This window comes from Berghia stephanieae, chromosome 11, assembly GCF_034508935.2.
Source record: "Berghia stephanieae isolate SIO BIC M18660-M18661 chromosome 11, UCSD_Bste_1.3, whole genome shotgun sequence".
Lineage (NCBI taxonomy): Eukaryota > Metazoa > Mollusca > Gastropoda > Nudibranchia > Aeolidiidae > Berghia > Berghia stephanieae.
The window spans coordinates 27,411,765-27,431,755 of record NC_088370.1 but is presented as its reverse complement, the minus strand read 5'-3'; the positions used below and the strand labels follow the sequence as shown (position 1 = coordinate 27,431,755).

The following is a 19,991-nucleotide window of genomic DNA, read 5'->3' as shown; positions in this document are numbered from 1 at the left end:
AATATATTATAAATTTATCAATATGACATGAGAAATAAATCATATACATATGTTTATACTGGTGATCAAAAATTTGTATACCCCTGTTTTGGTTTGATTTAAACTGTCACTAATTCAAAAGATGCGGAATTGATTTTTGTACCAGTTATTTTTAACTTGGTGGGTGATTAGATCGTCATAAGAGAAATTAAGCTGGAGCTAGGTGCAATATTTAAAAGTTTGTAGGAAAAGGGAAGTAACAAAATGAAACTTCAAAACATGAATGGCATTCTTACAACACTTCTTTGTTGAAAACTTCATGAAAGTCATGGCCACTTATGAAATATGTGATAGTCAATATCCTAATCACTGCAATTCATTAAAATTACATTGAGCTTTTATATAGCGCAATATCCACTAAACATGCTCAAAGTTCTTTACAAGGGGTCCCTGGCCAACAGCAACACTAAACATGTAGGACGGGACATGACACCTGTTAGGCGATATTACAGTCTTTTTCGGACAGAGACAATGCTGATAACGGCCAGGTACTCATTTTACACCTGAGTATGGTGAGAAAATGTGTGTTAAGAGTCTTTTCCAAGGACTCAACTATGCGCCGAGCAAGGCTCGAACCCAGGATCTTCCTATCCGAAAGCGGTTGTGTCATACCACTAGACCACACACTGCAATTCATTTCCTTTGCATTGATCCTGCCAATGTCACCAGTTAAAGTTGAGGTATGTTGTTCTACACATTTCTGAGAGTTTCAAGTAGTTCATCATTCGTTTTGGGGTTGTGGATTCTGTCACAGTAAAGGTTGTTCACAATTATCTTGTTAAATTTTATTTTATTAAGAACTGAATTCATCTCACTCCAGTTATATTTCGGTAGGCTTAGATAAACTTTACCTTCTAATATTAGATCGTCTTTCCTTTTATTGCCTTCCCTCGAATTAATTTCTAATTAGTGAATACTTTTCGTTCTACATTCTGTCACGTAGCCACTTATTATAAAAGCTGATAGGTCTAACATTCTACACTCACTTCTCTCTACAATCTATGCCAGACGGCCAACCGCTCCATTCCTCATATATATTTGAAGATTTTTATCTTTTGGTACTTTGTGGATATTTTATCTCCACCATCAAGACGCCGGAGCTTTTACCTTTGACGGTGTAATCCTCAACATTTTAAGAATCAAACCTGAGCCCGCTGTCGAAGAAATATCTAAATAACCCCTTCCCAACTGCCTGCAAGTGGAACATTACAAGCCTGACCCCGTTGTCGGAGGAATATATAATCCACACCTTTCAACTGCCTGGAAACGTAACCTTACGAACCTGACATTATGTCATCATAAGTTACGAAATGTATTCACATTTCTATTTGTAACTGCCACAATCGCTATTTATCTCTTTTAATTAAATTTCATCTTTCTTTTTATTTCATCTTAAACAAATCGTTAATTGTTTTTCATTTATAGTAACTAGTAAATTCTGGGGCCTCATTCTACATATCTTTATGCATAGTCGAGTAGCTCTTTACTCACTTGAGACCATGACAGATTCATCACACAAAGTTCCAAACCGATAATGCAACAAATTAATACTCGTATGTTCAATATGGTTGTAGGTCAGGGAAAAATGCATGCCGCGGTTAAATGACATGACGTCTAGTGATAATAGTTCTGTGGGAAGGGCATTGTCATGCAGCGATGCCAAAACTCCGTTGACCGCTGATTCCCATCCAGCGTCAATAATCCTGAGCCCACACAGGTGAGTTCAGCGATGATTTTATCTTAAATGATGACACATTAACAGTCGTCTGGCGACAATGCTGTGTTTCCTGAAGTCGATGTCTGACTGTGTTTCTGCTTATTTGGCATCCATCTTTATAAACTATATAAGGAATAATGGCTTCATGATCATTTGCAACTTTTTCTGATATTTTTCATTTTATATTCTGATTGATTTGTGACATAGATTTTAAATAATTAACCTGATGTTTGGTAAAATTATATATCTATCTGTATGAACTCCATTTATAAAATTGGTATGATTCCCTTAAAAATACACGAATGAAACTGTGTTAACAAGCATATTATATCTATTTGTTGTTCAATTAAAGGGAAACATATGTAAAATGTACAAACCGTAAATTTAGAAAGAATATCGTAAGCAACTTTAAATTTCAGCATAGACATACCTGGGGGTGTGGCATACATGATTAAGCAATCTTGATATAAAGGCACTGAGAGAACCTTCATTTCCTTCTTTGTAAAATCTGGACCAGGAAGACCATCTATTCTGTCCTTTGCACTACTCGGTTTTGTATCAGTTGGATCTTCCTTGATACTTTTGGCACTACGGCTGACACCATCATCATATTCCCCACCACGACAAGCCTAGACAAAAGATTGAAAATAAATTTAACATGTAACATAGAAACGATTGAGACATTGAGTATGCTCCGGTATTTGGGGTGAATTTTTAATTCAGAAAAATGAGTGGAGCAGTTTTTATTCTCTGTTGTCTTCTGGCACTTTCCTACTCACTTCATTTCTTGTTATTATCAACACAAGTGCCTGCTCCACTCTCTTTTCTGAATTAAAAATTCACCCCAAATACCGGAGCATACTCAATGTTTCACTCGTTTCTATGTTACGTGTTTGTGTTTAGAATATTGGCTATTTAGCTTAAATACTGGCCAACTAACTTCACAGCGTTTGTGTGTGTTGAACCTCAAGAAGTCGGGGAGCAGTGGCTCTCCATAGACTGGAATTTGAAGCGACTTTTTTGGGGGGTCGTGGATGGTTCATACAGTAGAGTCATGATCTCCCCTGCCAGGCAGAGTTGTTGTACCAGTAAGGCCGCGAGTTCAAGCCCCCATCGCCGCTACAAAGTTGTTTTCTGTTGTCTTCTCGCACTTTCCTACTCACTTCATTTCAAGCTATGGTATGGCCTTGAGCAAATCACCTCGTTCTAGCTCATTGAAGCTCATGCCTGGGTTATTCTAATCTTCGCTTGGAATAGACCCTAAAGACAAGTTTCCCTTAGGGGGTTAATAGAGAGAATTTCATTTTTATATTTTAATTTATTATACAGCAAAATATTATACGTAATCAATTATTAAAGAAAGAAAGGGAGCGCTTACTGATTGTAATAGATTTAAGATGACAGATATCACAACACCCAAATACCAATAGGAGAGGAATCATGGCTGGATTCAGTAAGCAAAATTCAGCCATCATCATGTCTTATCCCTCCTGGATGTGGCCTGCATAACTGCCATCTGAAACAAGCCTCTCTCCTGCTCAATTCTTCCACATACAGTCACTGGCTTATTCATTCATTCGCTGCTGTCTTGTGACCATCTTATTCCTGGTCTCCCTCTTTTACCCTTTGCAATACCCTTAAGAAAAATTTTTTTCAAGGTTATTATGTCTCTTGATATGTTAAAAAAAAAAGCAAGTTTTAGTTTCTCTTTCATCTTGATGAGATATGGCTCCTTAATGCCCAGGGACTCTTTCACATTTTGGTTAGTTTCCTTTGCTGTCCAGGGAATCAGAGAATTTTCCGGTAGCATTTCATTTCAAATACATTAATTTTATTCTCATTGTCCATGATTCGCGTCCATATAATGCTGTTGGAAATATATTTGTTCTTAATATTTTCATTTTCAGTTGGATGCTTTCACTTTTCCAAAATGTCATCATTTTTGTCAATTTTGTTGGCCAAGTGCTATCCTCCTTTGGATATCAGAGGTCGATTTTCCAGTTGTTTCTATTCCTGCCCCAAGATATACAAAATTGTTGAGATTCTCCAATTTTTCTACATTAACCAGAATGTGAGCATTTGGATTTTTATCCGCGTCTTTTTAGCATCTAGGATCCGGTCTTTCTTCCCACTGTGTTGTTTTACAGATTGTACTAGCCTGTCTAATCCAGAAGGCGTTGTTGACTGGAGTGCATGTCGTCAGCACATATCTGAGTCTCAGGTTTGCTCTCCACTGGTGTCTATCTTCCATAGTCTCAAGATTACTCCCCATTTATGTCCACCTCCTCTAGTTCTGGGCTCAATTCGAAATTGGTGCCCACCTCCCATAGTCTTTGGTTTAAGCCATATTGTTGCCTACCTCCCATAGTCTTTGGTTCACTCCCCACTGGAGTGAGTTTAGGTAGATTTCGGTATTCAGCAGTATACTGAATACCGAAATCTACAGAAATCCACTGAAATCTACCGAAGTCCACTCAAGTGGGGGTTGAACCAGAGACTATGGGAGGTGGGCACCAGTGGGGATGTTGGTTTGTTTTTAAGGGTTTTACGACGCTTGCGACACATTAAGGTCATATCAGTGCCAGTAAAAAGAAGAAAATGGAATAGTCAAAATATTCTAGATTTACAATCAAAGCACCCAAGAAAAAGTAAGACAAAGGGGAATTGGTTCAAATAGGGAACACGCGTAGATTCTCAGAGTATACAGTCAGTATACTTAGTTGGAGATCACCTTAAAATCTCATCCAGACACTTCCAAGGATCCCACTAAGAGGAATACACTCAAATGATTACAAATCATATGTTTTAAAAAAAATAAAAAATAAAAAACAGTACATAACAGAGAGATGATTTACAAGGAAAAATAATCATCTCCCAAAACTATAACTATACATTTGACTTCCAGCCAAGGACTCAGACCAGGGTCAGGACAAAACTAAGTAATCTCATTCCAAGACAAAGACAGAAAGCAATTGGAAAACTGATATAGGGATATAGAAGACACAGCAAATACCTCTCTGCCCACTATGGGAGGTCGGGAACCCCACCCAGGTCCAGTGGGGATTGAACCAGAGACTATGGGAGTTTGACACCAGTGGAGAGTGAACCACATAATATGGAAGAAGGGCACCAGTGGAGAGTGAACCAGAGACTATGGGAGGTGGCATCAGTGGGGATTGAGTGCGGTACTACGGGCAGTGGACACAAGCGGGGAGTAAACCTAGGACTGAGATGTGGACATTACTGGGGAGTGAACCCATGGATAAGGAAGAGGACAACCAGAGGAGAGTGAACCCAAGACTACCTGGAGTGGACCTACTGAGGCGTGAACCTGGGACAATATGTCTACATCCTGGCTCACTCCCCACTGGTGCCCATCTGAGATAGTCGAAAATTATTTTTCACTGGTGTCCATACCTCATTTTTCACAGATTTATACTCTATTGGTTTTCTATTATAGTCCCGGGTTCACTCCCCACCAGTGTCCACCAATTGGTGGGGTTCTGTTCACTCCCCACTGGTGCCCGCCTCACATAGTGTCTGGTTCACTCCCAACTGGTGCCCACCTCTCCTAATCCCAGGTTCAATCCCCACTGGTGTCCACCTCCCACAGTTCCAGCTTTACTTCCCAATTGTGTCAACTTCGGGATCACTCTCCATTCATTGGTGTCAACCTCCATAGTCCTGGGTTCACCCCAAATTGTGTCAACCTCCCACAGAACCATGTTCATTCCCCACTGATATCAACCTTCCATAGACATGGGTTCACCTCCCAATTGTGCTCACTCTTCATTGGTGTCCGTAGATTTAGTTATTTACTAGTTTAGTAAATGACTAGCTAGTCTTAAGCCCAAGTGATGCAAGTGTCTAAAAAAAATTGGATTTCATGAACACTTTCAAGTCTCGGACTGGCTACTCTCTTGCCTAGAAGTGGGAGTTGTAAGGACTGTGACTAACTCGGCTATTTTGTGCGGGTAACATGACCTCTCTACTACATGAAGGCAGGTAAGATACACATGCTTTCATACTTACAAAGCAAAAGATTTCCAAAGAGGAAATTAGCAACACACGTGATATTGACAGTCAACTGTTATAGACTGTAATGATATCCATAGTCAACTGTCAATTCTATATTTAGGCCAATGGCAATATCAATGAGACGACGAACACCGAGATAGAAATTAAAAGAAATCGAACCAAGAAAACCATTTCCATTTACCTTGCTCGGGTTCTGATAGCTCAGTTGGTAGAACACTCGCTTCACATGTCAAGTGACCAAGATCGATTCCGGGTACAGTCGAGATTTTTTCTGACCTCCCTGTCTATCCAGCAGTGATTGGGTAGCTGGGTGTTAGATCTGGTTGAAAGTACTTTTTGATAGACTAGCGCCCATACCAAAGGGTAGCAAGCAATTGCTATTGTCTGTTTTATGATATAGAAACTGGGATAAACTCTAGCTCTGAGGGCCAAATTGGTTCCTTGCAAAGATGACATTGATTAGTTGAATTTGATAATTCCTGTAGAACTTATTCGCAACCGTAGTAGATTTGTGTTGTCAGATGATGTGCACATGACAGGGAAGGAAATGGGAATCTCGGCAATGATCAAGTGTCTGATTACATGATTGTTGTGATTGTGAACAAATGCTGATATTTATTACGATCATCAAGGATAGCAAAATCACCCCCGATGTACAAATAGGAATATTCTTTTATATCACAATATATTATATTGTCATGGAGTAACAAAATCACCCCTGACGTATGAATAGGAATATTCTTTTATTTTACTATATATTGTCACGGGGTAACAAAATTATCCCCGGCATACGATTAAGGGGTAAAAACACGATGTATGATTAGGACTAAAATGACCGTATTAACAAAGTTGGTATGTGGAACATTATTGTTAATTTTAGATACTTGTAGCATGCATGTTTGTAAATACTATTCCTTTTTATGGGATGAATAAAGTATTATCTTATCTTGGAATTTTTCCAATGCTTTGCCGAGAGAAAGGACACATTATCTTAAGTAATCTATTTTTAATTCATTGTCACTTTGCTGATAAAGGGGAAACTTGGAACAGCAACATCATTTTATGAAAGAAATTGGAGCTCAAAATTAACTTAATTATTTTTCAATTTGTGATAGACCAACGTCCTAACCATTTAATGCTACAGAAACTGGGATAAAATCTGACTCTAAGGGCCTTAAGGTGCTAAAGGACTACTTTACCTGAATGAAGAAAAGCCTTGGTTTATTTTTCAAAGATGGACACCTTTGATTGTCAAACTGCTCAATAATACTTTTTGTGGTGATGGATTGATTATCACTCCCATAAAGTACATGATTTACAACCTTTACACCATATTGGTCAACTCTTTCATGGGTTTTTTCACCATGAGAGAGAAGAACACAGGCAAAGCAGTCTGCTTCGTCATGTCTACATGAAGATGCCACTGCAAAGAGAGAGAATTGAGTAATCATTAGGACTTTGCAAATTGTAATCTCATTCCATTTCATGACAAATTCAGTTAAATTTTTTTTAAAATCACAGTTTATACCCCCCCCCCTCCCTCCTCCACCCTCCCCGAAAAAATAAAGTTATCCCTTGAATGTTGTACATTATAGATCTGTCTCAAATTATATGTTTTAATATAGGAACATATCAAGGGTAGTGTGATACATCAGTATAATCTTTGTTTCAGAAACAGAAGATACCAAGATCAACTATCATAGTGCCATTGAGACCATGAGCTTGTGTCACCTCGCTTGAGCTCACTTTGTGGCTCTGCACTGTCGCTGCTGCCAACTTGAACTCCCTCTTGGATCTCCTTCCTCGTCGTTGATGGGGGAGCTTGAGGCATATCAGGTGCAAAGGAGTAATTCTGGTTGACCGTAACGAGACCATCCCATCAGACCATCACAGCGGGAGTGACAATTCTGAGGATGAAGTCCCTCCCTCTATGCAGATGAAACTTCAGTAGGGCTAACTGGGAGGAATTCAATTCCTATATCGAGCAGGTTTGCCCTGCTATTCCTCCCAAGTTTGACTGACAACATAACCAAATTGAACAGGTAGCTGGTTAAGAGTGCTCACGGCTCCATTCCACGGGGCAAATGGAAATTCTAATCCCCTGCTGGATGGTAGAGTCTGAAAAGCTGTACAAGGAGTACCAGCAGACCCAGTCCCAGGATGTAGCCGATAGACTGCTTCAGTCTCTGGCAGAAGGAAGGAAGCAACGTTGGCAGGAGACATTGGAAAGTCTCGACTTTACACACTCTAGCCGTTAGGCTTGGCGACTGATGAAGAAATTGGATCCCGACCGGAATTTTGCAAAGGCTGCACCAGAATGAGAGGCAGACACAATTGCCAGGAACATAAAGAACTGTAGCAAACAGGTCCCTAATCAGGCTTCCAAGCACGGTGTCTGCAAGGCGTACCGTACGAATATTGACTCACTACCTGTGGAGGAGTCAGACTGGACATCCCCGTTCAGTCCCCGAGAAGTGGGTGCAACCATTAGCAATGTCAAAAACGGCAAGGCAGCAGGGATAGATGGCAAATATCCCGATATGGTGACGTATCTTGGTCCCAGGGCCTGGGCCGGCTGGCAGAGGCAATGTCTGACGTCCTTGCAAAAGGAAAGCTCCCACAAGAGTGGAAACACGATAAGACAGTTACCGTCCTGAAGCCAGGGAAACCGGCAAAGGAGGCCGACAGTTACAAACCTATATGGAATGAGATTTGCGGAAGAGTTGCGTCCCTTGATTGGACGTCACCCATAGTCTGTGACGTCACCGTCGGAAAAGTTATTAGAGAGAGAACGTCATGTTGGTTGTGGGAATGCGTCTCTCATCCTCGCTTCCGGTGAAAGCGGCTTGAGACACTTCAAAACCAAATCGACGTTCTCTCTGTAAGGTGACGTCCAATCAATGGACGCTACTCTTCCGCTAATCTCATTCCCTTTATCACTTCTGAGTTGCCTGTACAAACTCTTGGAGCGAGTTCTATTAACCAATGGGGGCTGGTCCTAGACACTGCCCTGCCAACCGAGCAGGTGGGCTTCAGGGAAGGGAGATGCACCACGGAACAGGTCATTGCCCCTCCAGAGCATATTCAGGCAGGGTTTGAAGGAAACAGCAAACTGGTGCTGTATTTATAGACCTATCGGCGGCGTACGATACAGTCTGATGCGAAGGATGAATGCTCAAACTTGCAAGGATCATAAGGTGCAAAAGGACCTTGAAGTTCTTCTCTTCAATCTTTGGGGAAAAACAATTCCACATCGCACTAGGAGATGCTATGAGTAAAGTTAGGAAATTGAAGAATGGGATCCCCCAGGGAGTCAATGTTGCTTAATGTTAGCAACATGCCGAACACTTCCTCCCTGAGGCTGGGATATGCTGATGACTGGGCACTCGCTACTCAAAGTAAAGTGTGGACCCGTCTCGAGAACGTAGTCAGCGAGGACGTCACCAGACTCAAAGCCTACTTTGGTAAGTGGTACCTGAAGAGGAACACTTCGAAATAGGTGGCCACTGTATTTCATGTATGCAGTGGCTGGCACAACCGCAAACTGAACATCCTTGTCGAGGACCAGCTTCTCACATATGAGCCGCATCTAAAATACCTCGGGGTGATGCTGGACCCCAACTTTACCTCTCGGGTGCATCTCAAAGGAGTTGCCCTGAAGATAGAGAAACGCAAGACTTCTGAGGAAGCTGGTGGAATCAACTTGGGGTGCTAATCAAGTGCTCCTGAGTACATCCGACTTGGCACTATGCTATTTCACCACAGAGAATTGCGCTCTTGTTAGAGGTAAAAGCAGGAACTTTGAGAAGGTAGATGTTAAACTTCGCAAGTCCATGCACAGTGTCAGGAACGCTGGCAACAATGCCTAGAGAACGGGACCCTATAATGGCAGCAATCCAGCCCCCCAATGTCAGAAGGGAGAAGATTACAAATAACTGGCTTAATAAGATCAAAGAGAGGGATACCCCTCTCAAGAGCATAATGGACCGTGCCCCCATTTCAAGCCATTCTAAGTCCCAGCAACCCTTGTACGTAGATTCCCTGACTTCAGATATAGATGCATATACGAGATAGAAGTCAGTTTGGGTGAATTCCATCCCTCAAGGGAGAGGGGACATCGACTCCTCGAAACTGGGGGAGAAGTTGACTTCGGTCGACAACCTGCTTATCGGCAAAATCTGGTACAATCAGCTGGGGTCTTTTCACCTGTCCAGCATGTATCCGTTGTGGTAACGAGCCCGAAACAGCAGAGCATCTAGTTGAACGGTGTGTTGTGATGAGGCTTCAGGTTGGGTTTGCAATGGTGCACGAGTACGGTACGGAATTTGCTGATTGGGTCAATCGTTATAACATAATAGTGCGAGCACCATTAGAAGCTGCTGCCAACTTGAATAATAGACCCCGAGGAAAAATTTCCCATTGGGGATGAATAAAGGACCGCTGTTTACAGTAGTACTATCCAGTTTGGAGACGGTGTTGGAGCTAATGGGTTTTGAAACGCATCAGTGACCACCAGCTACACCTGGCTGAGCACTGAACTCAGTTTTTTCAGAATGTTTATAAAATCAAAGCCTTTAAAATTGCTAGAAGTCATATCCAGTCAAATAATACAAAATTTTGCACACCCATAGAGAAAATCATGAAGTTTATGCTGATATAACTTTTATTACATTAATTTAAAAAGCCATGAAGTACTGTGAATTTTTGAGGAAGAGTAATAAATTCGAATTTCTCAGCAAATAACACCCATGGTGAAAAACTAAAATTGCTATAATTTTCTTCATCTTTTAAAAATTCAATTAAGGTTTGTTTCAAGGAGATAAGTCAATATTCGACGAAATTAGAGCTAAATGAGTGAAAATGCTTGACTTCAAATAGATCTTTCTAGGATGATGTCACACACGACCGATTTTGTTGGACATTGACAATACCTAGTGAAGGCAGTATTCTCCTTGAACTGTACTTGTCAAATAGATAAATACTGGAATGTGTTGCTTTAATGGCAGCTCTACAGTGTCGTAGCAGTGTTTTAATAGCCTCCCCCCCCCCTTTACCCCCTTTCTCTCTCTCTCTCTCTCTCTCTCTCTCTCTCTCTCTCTCTCTCTCTCTCAAAGAAAGACCTTCCCCGAGAGGGCTAAGCTTCTCACAAATTAAACAAGGCAGCAAAATGAAAAATGATAAGAAAATGTAAATAATATCTGAAGGGTGAAACTGTTGACAACCAAAGAGATCATAGTCTAGTAAATTTGTTGATGTGTGTCGTTGACTCAGCCGAGGCTACAGCATGAAATTAATTGTAAATAGTAAAAATATTATGAAATAAACACAATTAACTAAGGGTAATCCAGCATGAAGTAGAAATATATGTATACTATGTCACCGTAAATAGTCCAAAGAGAATAAAGGCACCGTTGCAACCGAAATAAAATTCAAGCTTTGCGCTCGAAAGAGTAAAATCGAGAATCGAGAAGGCTGAGAACTCGGCCCATTCGAAATCAGCTGATTGTACCGGATATCGGCCTTGGTCTTCATTTCATGCCGGGTATAATATAACAATAAATGGTATTCACAGGCATGTTTTTTAAAAAAATATGTGAATCTGTGAATCATGTTTGCCTCTTACCTTTTTTTGCGGCTTGCAACATCTGCGCTGCAGTAAGATCATTGAAAATTATCACTTTAAATCCCAAAAGAGTAAATGCCTCACTTAAATTATTCTCATCAACATCAGACCCTGTGCGCGGCTCCTGGTTTTTGAAGTTTACATTATTGAAAATAACTGCCAAACCCCTGAATGGATAGTCAAACTTGTAGACTGTCCTTTCAAAGTCAGGCTCTGATGTGGCAATCGGATCAGTCGGTGATCTGTAACATTGAGAAAAAATAACAGGAGGTTCGTGATGGTCTGCAATATGAGATGTATCATCCAACATGATGCTTAAAATAGAAAGTTCAACTCTACCGTGGAATGGGGTGAATAAGGCCACTTGGGGTGATAAGTGACCGAGTGGTTAAGGCCTTGGAAGGTCCCTGGTTCAAGCCCCGCTTCAGGCACTTTCATTTTTTTTCCTTGGGCAAGATTATTAACCCCCAATTTGCTCACTTTGGACAACTTTGGGTGATTCCTGGTTGACATCAGACATCTTGTTTGATGAATTATCTATATTCCTTCATTGAATGCCAGGCGACGTTAACATAAGATGTCGTGGCGGATGGGCATAAATTTAGAAATATTTTTTTTTATTGGATATAGCTAGAAGTTGAAATAGTCTGTCCAATGTTCTCTTTTCTAAAGTGAGGGGAAGGTTGAAAGCTGTCTAATGATGTACATTTTACCATATCTGTTTTGTAATTTTCAATCTGAAGGGGGGGGGGGGAGACACATTTGGGGTCCGGTCTTAGTCACCCCAACTGGCCATTGTCACCCAATTCGTGCGGCTATGTGGTCTTGTGGTATGACACTCACTTTCTGATTGGAAGGTCCTGAGTTTGAGTCTCACTCAGTGCATAGTTGTGTTCTTGAAAAAGGCTCTTTACTCACATTCTCTCACTGTACTCAGGTGTAAAAAGAGAACCTGGTCATTAACAGCGCTGTTTCTGTTGGAAAAAAATTGTATTAACACTTAACAGGCGTCATGTCTCGTTCTACATGTTACATGTCGCTGTTGGTCAGGGACCCCTAATAAAGCGCTTTGAGCACATTAAGTGAATATTGCGCTATATAAAAGCTCAAGCTCAAGTCAATTCCACAGTACTTGAAAAAATTGAGTTGAAATAAATGTCTTCATAGCGGAGAGTGAGTTTTGTTTCTCCAACTTAAAAAAAAAATTAAATTTACTCAATCTTATCATTTTGACTTAAACACAATTTTTGTTATCTGGTTCATTCCAACATAATACCAAATTGGCAGGATGGGTTACATATGTAAATATTTTTAAAAAATAAAATAAAATTCCCTTTATTCATCCCAAAGGGGAAATTTGTCTCTAGGGTCTATTCGAAGGGAAGACTGGAATAACCCAGGCATCGGCCACAGTCTGCCGAAAGATCCCTATAATATTTCCAAACAGACTCTCGAATGGAACCCGCAGGGGAAGAGGAAACGGGGTCGTCCAAACTTGGAGGAGAAACCTTCACCAAGATTTGTGAATCACCAATCTTACTTAGAGGCAAAGGTCTGTGCCAAGGACAGAAGAAGATGGAAGAGTGCTGTTGAGACCCTATGCTTCGCCAGGAGCCAGGAGACATAAGTAAGTAATTTCAAACATGCACATAGGCCTATTGCATTTAATCAAAATTAGATTTCATTGTTAAAAGCATCTGTCCAAGTGTGGCGGGTTGTGTGTGTTAATTTGTGGGATCGAGTCCAACCGATAGCTCAATGGTCTGGATTCGAACTAGTACGCGCGCTATGGCTCTCGTTACCAGCTGCACCACTCAACCTATATCACAAACGGCTCAGGTTTAATCTAGGGGAGATCAAGAATTGCCTTAGGGTCCCTTATAACTTAAGTGTATTAATAACAAGTGAGTCAAGACAATAGTAACGCCCAATGCACTAATAACAATTCTATACATAAAGTTTAATTAGATTGTTACAGGAAAAGATAGAAGAATAAGTATTTATTTGATATCAGGAAGAATAGCTCTAATTGAGTGGATCTAATCTATTATATATTTATTTGTTTGCTTTGATATAATCATATGTGTCCGTGGAAAATACATTTGAAAATGGTATAAGCCCGTTTGGCTTATCTTTATCCCGTCGGCTTGCTTGACTGAGGCAAATGTATCAGCTAGTTCCAGGGTTGGCGCCTGCTTTGCAGAGTTTTCTGGACATCACAACAGTGTGTTGTAGTTAGGCTGACATCAGGGGTTTACCGCTGTTCAAGGACTGGGATGCAGGGATTCGGCACAACTGGGTGCTCCAACGACACGGAAAAGGACCAGGAAAATGGCCAGGAATCAGGATCAGGACAAGGACCTTCAATTTAAGAGTTAAAACAACAAGGTCTTAGAGCCAATCGAGTTTGTCTTTCGCCACCGAATCGTCCTTGAGCGACACATCATAATAGCCTTTATTTGCCGACAAAGGCAAGGAGAAGCAGTAACTTCATGATAATGGGAGTTAGTATATTGTTTAAACATCAACTGACAGTCGAGCTATCTTACATGATGAGAATTTAACAGGGTTGTGTCCCTGGTATTTCTTTATTTATTTTTATTAATTATAATTGAGGTTATGATGTGTGGCCGGCGATTGGCGGTGGGGTACAGACATTCAAGCAATATGCATATTGAATATAAATGAAATAATAACATTGATCATAAACAACTGTTAACTATAGAATAAGATACATATAGATATAGTTTTGTACAGGTATTCCAACTTACGAACATCCATGGAATAGCACAATTAAAATATATACACAAACTATAATATTAATAATAGATTAAATTGAATTCACAGTAATATCTCGTTCAACTTTGAATGTTAACCAATAATTCATTTTACCTCCAGCCGAGATAGACAAACTTTTACAAGTTTGAAATTGGAGAGATAGCTCTTTTCTCGTGGGCTTCTTAGCGTGTGTGTGATAAGATTCCTAGATGAATTTGGTTTTATGAAATGGAAAAGAGCGTCTGAATTATGGGAATAGCCAATCCGAAGAATCTTCCTGTTTTAGATAGCCAATGATATCCAGATGCTTTGGTAAGAAAGAATAACGGAGAATTGCCGGAGAGACAAGAACAGTAATTGCAATTAAGCGACTCTTGAACGAGACAAGGACCTCAGGGCATATGCACGATGGCGACTTGTTTGGAAAAGGTAATTAGCAGGTGGCATGAATACAATGGGCAGACAATTTGAACAGGTAAATAAGCCTTAAGCTGAAAGTGAATGTTCCGTTATACAATGGAAATGTTTCCCACCTAACGACCAGAATTTCCGTTAGAAAGATTTGGAGCTTTATTGGAGAAAGGCTGTCCATGTTTTGATTATCTTACTTGAGGTGTTAATCTGCCTTGGCAAATATATATGTCTCGTCCACTAGGTTTTTTTTTTTTTTTTTTTTTTTTTTTTTTAAGGGTTTTACGGCGCTTGCAACACATTTAGGTTATATCAGCGCCAGTAAAAAGGAAGAAAATGGGATAGTAAAAAGTTATAGAATTACAATAAAAGCACCCAAGAAAAAGTAAGACATAGGGGAACTGGGAACAAATAGGGATCAGATGTAGATTCCAAGAGCAGACCACCAATGCACTTAGTTTGAGATCACCTAAAAGTCTCATCCAGACACAAGCACAGGTCCCATCTAAGAGGAATACACTCAAATGTTTACCAATCATTTAATATAATATGTAAATTCAACATAATACAATGCATAACAGAGAGATGATTTACAAGGAAAAAAATATCATCTCCCAAAACTATAACTATACATTCGACTGTTTCCCTCCCAGCCAAGGAGCTCCGGCAAGGATCAGGACAAAACTAAGTAATCTCATTCCAAGACAATGACAGGAAACAATTGGGAAACGGGTATGGGGGGATAGAAGACACAGCATGTACCTCCCTGCCCACTATGGGAGGCCACTAGGTTTGAAGTGGTTTTGAACCGAGACGCTGACGAATGATAAAGAAACACGCAGTGAAAGAAAATCGCTCGTCACATTCTCCCCCTCTTGAAAAATCTCCTTGTGAGATTAAAATTAAGTCTAGTTTAAAATCATCTGAGAAACGTGGACAATAAGATAGTACTGCAGGTACAGTTATGTTGTTGTGACGTCATCGGATAAGAGATGAACGATTGTCGGGTCATTGAGGTCAGGTTATAGCAAAGTAGAGGTTATTCCTATTTTGCTTGCGGCAGTCCTCGTAATGTAAGGTGTGTTGGGGTCAGGTAAGCGCAGCACGGTTTGTGACGTCAGAGTCCTTTTTATAGCGCAGAAATTGTCCTCGCAGTGTGAAGCGTTCCTGGTTTGTCCAACAGTTTTAAGTTCAGGAGTTATTGCTCCTCTCTGATTTCGTTGCTTGGCAACATTATGATTCCTTATCTTGGCATCATTTTGATTTCTTTTCTTGGTATCGTGTTGATTCCATATCTTTGATACATTTGGATTCCGTTTCTTGGCCTCATTTTGATCCAGATTGTATGAAACATTTTTGCTGCGTTTCCTGGTATCATTCTGACTCCAATTTCGTGAAACCTTGTGAGTCCATTTCCATGTATCATCTTGATTCCATCGCTTGAGATCATTTTTATTCCGTCTCTTTGTGCGTGAATAATGTCTCATGATGTTTGCGCCCGTGTATTGAACGGGAGTGTTTACAGTCCTAATCGAACCTAAGGTTACTGGAGCTGTGCTTGTTTGATCTGGTTTCCATTGGCATTTTTGACATGACTTTATATGGCTCTTGATGTCATCCGAAATACCAGGCCAGAAATAGTGGGCTGAGATGCGCTCCGTTGTGGCAGCGATTCCCACATGTCCTTTGAAAGGTATGTTGTGTCCCATGTCTAGAATCTGTCGGCGATGTGTAGAGGGGACGACGAGCTGATGGCGTTTTTTGCCAGAGACTCTGTATAACAACTCATGTTGTATTATGAATTCTCCCTTTTTATTTTTGTCACTAGCTTCCGTCAGTTTGGCGAAGTAGCGCGAGAGAGTCGTGTCCTCGGTCTGTGCCTTCTTCATTTCCTTTGGTCCAGGATTTTGTGATAACGGCGGCATATTCCGTTGATCCTGTGCTCTTGTCCTTATGTGACAGGCGTGAAATGGGTGTTTGGGCGTTCCGAGAAATACGTATTTGCATCCAAGGATGAGAGGGTAAGTAGGTGAATCTAGTCATCATATCTTGTCGCGCCAGTGAGTCAGCCAGTCCCGGGCAGTCTGGTTGCATTCCCTCAGGTCAGCATTGGTGCAGTGAGGTCCCAGCGAGCATTCAGACAGGATGTGGTCCATGGTCTGTCTGGGGTGACCGCATGGGCATTCAGTGCCCGGTGAGATTTTCCATTTAAAGAGGTTGGTGGCGGTGTTTCCCACCTTTGCTCTCGCTCTGTTCAACGCCACCCAGTCTTTTCTCTTGAGGTCTGTGCCTGCTGGGAGCTTTTCTGTTGGGGGCTGGAGGGCATCGTTTGCTGTCTTGTCCCATTCTACCCATTTGTCCAGGCGGAAGAATGCTGAGTGGTCTGGGTGAAGGCTCTCTACTGTGAGGAAGCTTTTCCTTGATTTGAGCCTGCTTTTGGAGCAATTGTGGTCATGAAGGGGGTGTCTCTGGTCCATTTCCTGTTTGTATTTTTGTATTTGGGCATGAGTTTCCCTCCGGATGTGTGGTGGGGCTATTCCTGCTGCACGGTAGACCAGTGGTAATGGTGTTGCTCTCAGCTGGCCCGTTACGATCCGGCAGGCGTTGTTGAGCTCGGGGTCTAGCTTGGAGGCATGGCATGATCGGGCCCATACAGCTGAGCAGTACTCCGCAGTTGAGTAGCTGAGGGCCATTGCTGTGGTCCTTAGAGTTTTAGGGTCAGTTCCCCAGTTCATGTTTGCCAGCTTTCCAAGGAGGGCATTACGCGTGGACACTTTTGCCTTGGTCTTCCTCACGTGTTCTCTGAAGGACAGAGTCCGATCAAGCGTCACTCCGAGGTACACTGGGTGGTAGTTGTACTCTAATGTCTGGCCATTCCACTTGATGTTAAGTTTTTTGTGGGCTTGGTGGTTGTTGAGGTGAAATGCACACACTTGTGTTTTCCCTGGGTTGGCGTTCAGCGAGTTTTTAGTGTAGTACTTTGTAAGGGTGTCTAGGGCATTTGTCAGTCTGCTCTCGATTGGTTGGAAGGACACATCCTGTGTTGCGAGGCATAGGTCATCAGCATATATGAATCGGCGGATATTTGGGAACTCCGGTTGATCATTTGTATATATGTTGAAAAGTGTTGGAGCCAGCACTGATCCTTGGGGAAGACCATTCTTCTGGGTGCGCCACCTGCTCTTCCGGCCATCCATTTCAACAAAGAAGCGCCTGTTTTCGAGAAGTGACTGGATGATATTTACAATTTTCTTATTCTTTATCATTTTAGCCACTTTGAGTAGTAGGATCTTGTGATTCACTGTGTCATAGGCTGCAGTGAGATCGACGAAGACTGTGCCAGTGACCTGTTTTGTCTCAGACCCATCTTCTATGAATTGTGTAAGGTTAAGAAGTTGACCACATGTTGACCGTCCTGGTCGGAATCCAGCCTGGTCTGGAGACAGTTGTTCGTCTAGGCTGGGTGACATGCGGGACATAACCATTCGCTCAAATAGCTTGTATGTGATGCACAGGAGGGAGATTGGGCGATAGCTTTTCTTGGATTTTGGATCTTTCCCCGGTTTTAGTAGGGCGACTACTCTTGCTTTCCTCCATGCACTTGGCAGCCTGTTTGTCCTTGCGCATACATTGAAGAGGTCCAATAGCCAGGATAGGGAAGAAAGGTGAATCTAGTACTCCTGCAGGTATAGTTCCTACTACGTATGGAGAGTTTATTTCGATATTAGCTATCGGAAGTTGCAGAGATGGGCTGTCTGTAGTGGTGCATTGAATCTCAATAATCTCGCCTGTGAATTGGTCCGGCCGAACCAAGTCGCGTGCTACGACCGCGTGAAAGTCTAATCCCGTGTCGTAGAGAACGGTCACATTCTGTCCATTTACTTTGACTGTGTCAATGACTGGAGGGTGATTCGAAGATTCTTTTGTTTTATGAAGTGGGTGGTTCCCAACTGTGCGACCTACATTTACACTGACAGGTTTTCCCTTTTGATGGCCGTTACGTTTGTTGTCGCGACGGCATTCCTCTGTCAAATGTCCCTTCATATTACAGTTCTTGCAGTATACGTGTTGTTTGTGTTGTGTTGTGTTACTTCTTTCGTATTGATTATTGTTATTCTTCTTTTCGTATGATGGTGGAGATGTAGCTCTATCTTCATGTGAGGTGAATGGGTTTTGAATCCGGTGTTGTCTCCTTTCTGTGAGGTGATTTTCTTGCGCTGTGGCAAAACGGTCAGCACATGTTACGATATCGTCCAGTTTATGAGCGCCTTGCTCATCGACAAAACGACGGACATCCAGGGGCATTGCATCTCTCAGCTGTTCCACCATGATAAGCTGGTTTAATCCCTCATAGGTGTCTGGGTTGCCAGATAGTTTCAACCATTGTTGGAGGCTGAGTTGTAGATGATCTGCCAACTGGTGGTATGTTTCATGCCTGTCCTTCCTTAATGTTCGGAATCTTCTACGGTAGGATTCTGCGCTGACATCAAAGTGTCTCAGTAGGGATGACTTTAACTCCTGAAAGTTATTTTTGTTGTCCTGTGTCAGGCGAGAGTAAACATCATAGGCTTTGCCCTTGAGATGCTGAGACGCTTTGAGTGCCCATTTGTCCTCCGGAAGATCATATGAGATCGCTAACTCCTGGAATCGCGTTAACCATTGATCAATGTGTGGGTTGAAAGTTTCTACCGGGAACGACATTACTTTATCAATGCTCCCATTGCTCTGACTAGATGGAATGGGGCTATGGGTAGAGAGTCTGTTTTCTGCCATGTCTCTTGTTAAAGATATTTCAATTTCTTTTTGGCGGGTGCGCTCGCGTTCCGTCTCCAGATCCATTTCCAGCTCCTTGTTTCTGAGCTCTTTCAAAGAATATTCATGTTCATGTTTCCTCTTTTCCTCTCCTTCCAGTCTGGCAATCTCCCTCTCTGCGTTCTCCGTCACGTAGGCGGATAACTGTTCACCTGATAGGCCTAATTCTTTTCCTAACTGGATAAACTCGCGTCTAATTGTAACGCCAGTAGCCATGGCTGATTAATTACAGATTGAACAACTGCAGAAGGTGAATGAGAATGATGCGATAGGTGGAAGGAGGAGTAGAGCAGAAAGTAAACAAATAGAACTTTGCCAGTAAGGGTTAAATATGAATGAAGACAACAGTGAAGTAAGTCACAACACACTGTTGAAAAGTGCTAGGTTTCGCTAAGCCAAATTTCAATATATGACACACACAGTGACACAATACTTAGAAAGAGTAGTTATTGCCTTGGGCTAAATTTGGCGTGCTCGTGTCAATAGAGAGATAATACTATTTACCGTTACACGTGTAAACAACAACTTGCAAGATGACCTAACTTGAAGTTAGAGTGACTGTAATTTTTAATT

The 19,991-nt window shown here is 41.6% G+C and overlaps 2 protein-coding genes and 1 long non-coding RNA gene across 4 annotated transcripts in view; all 3 read right to left on the bottom strand.

Moving 5' to 3' along the window:
- The window catches only part of LOC144957268 (mRNA turnover protein 4 homolog), a 524,240-nt gene that overhangs the window by 90,041 nt on the left and 414,208 nt on the right, over window positions 1-19,991 (bottom strand). The gene's annotated exons all lie outside the window — the stretch shown is intronic.
- Window positions 1-19,991, bottom strand: part of LOC144956853 (caspase-3-like) — a 35,861-nt gene that overhangs the window by 4,024 nt on the left and 11,846 nt on the right. Inside the window, exons 5-7 of the mRNA XM_078887631.1 lie at window positions 11,418-11,659; window positions 6,994-7,217; window positions 2,187-2,385 (exon numbers count right to left, since the gene is read on the bottom strand). Coding sequence (XP_078743757.1) covers window positions 2,187-2,385; window positions 6,994-7,217; window positions 11,418-11,659 — 665 coding nt within the window. The remainder of the gene's footprint in view (window positions 1-2,186; window positions 2,386-6,993; window positions 7,218-11,417; window positions 11,660-19,991) is intronic.
- On the bottom strand, window positions 13,458-14,849 carry LOC144956854 (uncharacterized). Its single transcript, XR_013642026.1, has 2 exons — window positions 14,310-14,849; window positions 13,458-13,778 (listed from the first exon to the last, which is right to left on the bottom strand). It is a non-coding gene; the product is annotated as an uncharacterized LOC144956854 (long non-coding RNA).